The 2,791-nt window shown below is 45.6% G+C and overlaps 1 protein-coding gene across 1 annotated transcript in view; it reads right to left on the bottom strand.

The window, feature by feature from the left end:
* Positions 1–1,746, bottom strand: part of phyhiplb (phytanoyl-CoA 2-hydroxylase interacting protein-like b) — a 21,816-nt gene extending 20,070 nt beyond the window's left edge. Inside the window, exon 1 of the mRNA XM_024297953.2 lies at positions 1,210–1,746. Within this exon, the coding sequence (XP_024153721.1) occupies positions 1,210–1,309 (100 nt within the window). The 5' untranslated portion in view covers positions 1,310–1,746. The remainder of the gene's footprint in view (positions 1–1,209) is intronic.
* Positions 1,747–2,791: the final 1,045 nt, after the last annotated feature.

Genomic DNA, 2,791 nt, shown 5'->3' with positions numbered 1-2,791 from the left:
ACACACACAAATCGGGGTGAGTCTATTTTATCTCCATACCAGAAAGCTAAAATGGGTTTTGTTGGAGATTTTTCCGTCACAATGAAGTGTTTTCTCTCTGGGAGAATATTTGGGTGCAGAATTGCTTGAAAATGAAGCAAAAGGAAAAATAAAAGTCTTGCTATACGAATCACCACCAACTTTTATTTAAATTATTCTTAGACTCTGATGCATTTTAGTTAGTTAATGTGAAAACTCCAAAAGACCTTTTCACACTTGGTAAACCTGTGCTTCATTATTGTGTTTTATCCACAGCAGCGAATGCAAAAGGCTAAAAAGAAGAAGCTTGTTGTTGGAAAAACACAAGTATGTGGGTGTTTCAAGGGCACGAAAACAATGTTTGGACGAGCTTACAAAACGTGAATTTCTGCACTGAAATAGAAGCAGAAATAAATGCATCTTGTTGTGCATTGACGGGTGACACAGAGCGCGCACTGATCCCAGAATAAAGACTCCTCTGGTACCAGGACCAGCACAAAGCGGGGAAAACCCCCTGAATGGCAACTTTGTGAATTAATGCGTAATTAGCATAATTGAGAGGCAGTGTGACCACGCCCCTTTGGCTCAGGTGTGGCGTGTAATTGCGCCTGGCGCGCGTGTCGATGGGGTTGATGAGTTTGGACAGTTTGGACTAATGGATGCGCGCAGCCCCGTGCGCACACGTGTGGGTGCAGCCATGTTTCAGCTTTTCCTTCCCCACCATGACTTGCTCTTTTACCCCCCATCGTTCACACTTTTATTAATGAGTGCATCCTATTGGTTGTAATCAGATAACTTCTGCGTGAGTCGCGGTGACCACAGACAAAACGGCGCGCGAGGACGCAGCTGAAAGGAAAGATGAATATTTAATGTGGGAGTTTTTGAAGTTGCAGAACGAAAATAGAAACACATTTACTCTAAAAATAAGAATAAATGAATAAAGATGTCATGAAGGCGGCCTCTGTCCACGCCTGTGGTGCTGAAATCCAGACGCTCATCCAGCGCGCGCATTGACGGATCCAGTGACCTTAAACAACGACTTTTCCTTTCATGTGTTACCACTGTAAATACACCCAGGTATTCCAGGCACGTACCATCCGGCCACGCAGGCCCTGATCCGCCTCCGACGCGCACAATAAGGGTAACTGTTCCGCAGTGGCCGCGCGTAACCGACGGAAACCCCCCACTCACCATCTCGCAACTGTATGGCGTCCAAGCTCAGGTCCTTGATCATCCCCTCGCACGGACTCAGCGGGCTGGTCAGGTTGTGCGCCAAGCCTGGAACCTCCATCACTGCGGGAGTCTGCACAGCGCCGACGGCTGAAATCGTTAAATAGACGCGCGCGCGCGCAGCTGCAGGGAGGGGAGAAAGAAGGGAGTGCGCGTCCGGTCGGCTCCGTCTCCCTCCTGGGTGGCGTGTCACTGGAATCGTCACTGCAAGGCGGTTCTCTGTCTCGCTGCTGCAGACACGCGCGCGTTTGTGGATCCCGCTCCAAACGGCAGCCACAAGTGCGCACGCGTGCGTGCTCGTCCTGTGCAAAGGCTGCCGGGACAGTTGGAATGCGCGGATTAGCGCAAACTCACTGGGTTCTTATGTAACCAGATTAGCTGCGTGTTCCCCCTCTTCGATTTAGGATTCAGCGCAAAACGCGCGTCCACGTCAGCCCCGCGAGGCTATTATGTCCTTATTTGGTCAGAATGAGGCTCCTCCTGCAGGAGCGCAGGTGCAGGTGGTCTGTAATGAGCAGAGGGACCCCCCCATGGGCCGCCGCGAGACACAATGAGTGAACGCGCTTACCTCTGGACCCAATAGACTGTGTGCGTGCGTGTGTGTGTGCGTGTGCGTGTGGAGGGGGGGGGGTCCATGGATGACTGTCACTATAGTGCAGACTAGTGCAAACTCAATCATACAAGGAGCCAAAATCCAAAACACACCTTATGTCTCGGCTGAAAGAGATAAACATTTATTGAACACTCTAAAACAAATTTTTAAACCTAGAAATGTAACTTTTTGACATAATTATGAACTAGACATATAGCATAACCTGTGATAATGCTAGTGTGAATGCTGTAAGCTGAATTTGGCCGCTGATGCTGAAATTGATGGCTAAAAACGCTGAAGCTAATATTTGAAAACGCTGAAGCTAATAGCCAGCTAATATATTAGCTATGCCAAATTAGCCTAAATAACTAAAAAAAAAAGGGCCCAAAGTTAGCCAAAACAGCTAGCATGTAGCTGAACAAAAACAGCTAAACATCAAAATAGCCTAAAACTGAAAAATGCCTAAATCAGCCAAAACAGCTAGCATGTAGCTGAAATATTAGCTAAACTCCAAAACAGCGTAAAAATAAAAAACTCCTAAATTAACCAAAATAGCTAGCACCTGGCTGAAAAAAAGATATACTTCAAAATAGCATAAATAAATGGGAAAAAAAATCCTACATTAGCCAAAAAAAGCTAGCACGTCGCTGAAGTATTAGCTAAACTCTAAAACAGCTAGCATGTAGCAGAAAAAAATAGCTAAACATCAAAATAGCCTAAAACTGAAAAAAACCTACATTAGCCAAAAAAAGCTAGCACGTCGCTGAAGTATTAGCTAGACTCTAAAACAGCTAGCATGTAGCTGAAAAAAATAGCTAAACTTCAAAATAGCATACAAAACTGAAAAACGCCTACATTAGCCAAAACAGCTAGCATGTAGCTGAAATATTAGCTAAATCCAAAATACCCAAACTTTGACACTTTGCTATAGTGAATTGCTGCTGGGTTTGC

The sequence above is a fragment of the Oryzias melastigma genome, linkage group LG15 (assembly GCF_002922805.2).
Source record: "Oryzias melastigma strain HK-1 linkage group LG15, ASM292280v2, whole genome shotgun sequence".
NCBI lineage: Eukaryota > Metazoa > Chordata > Actinopteri > Beloniformes > Adrianichthyidae > Oryzias > Oryzias melastigma.
This window is presented reverse-complemented; position numbering and strand designations above follow the sequence as displayed.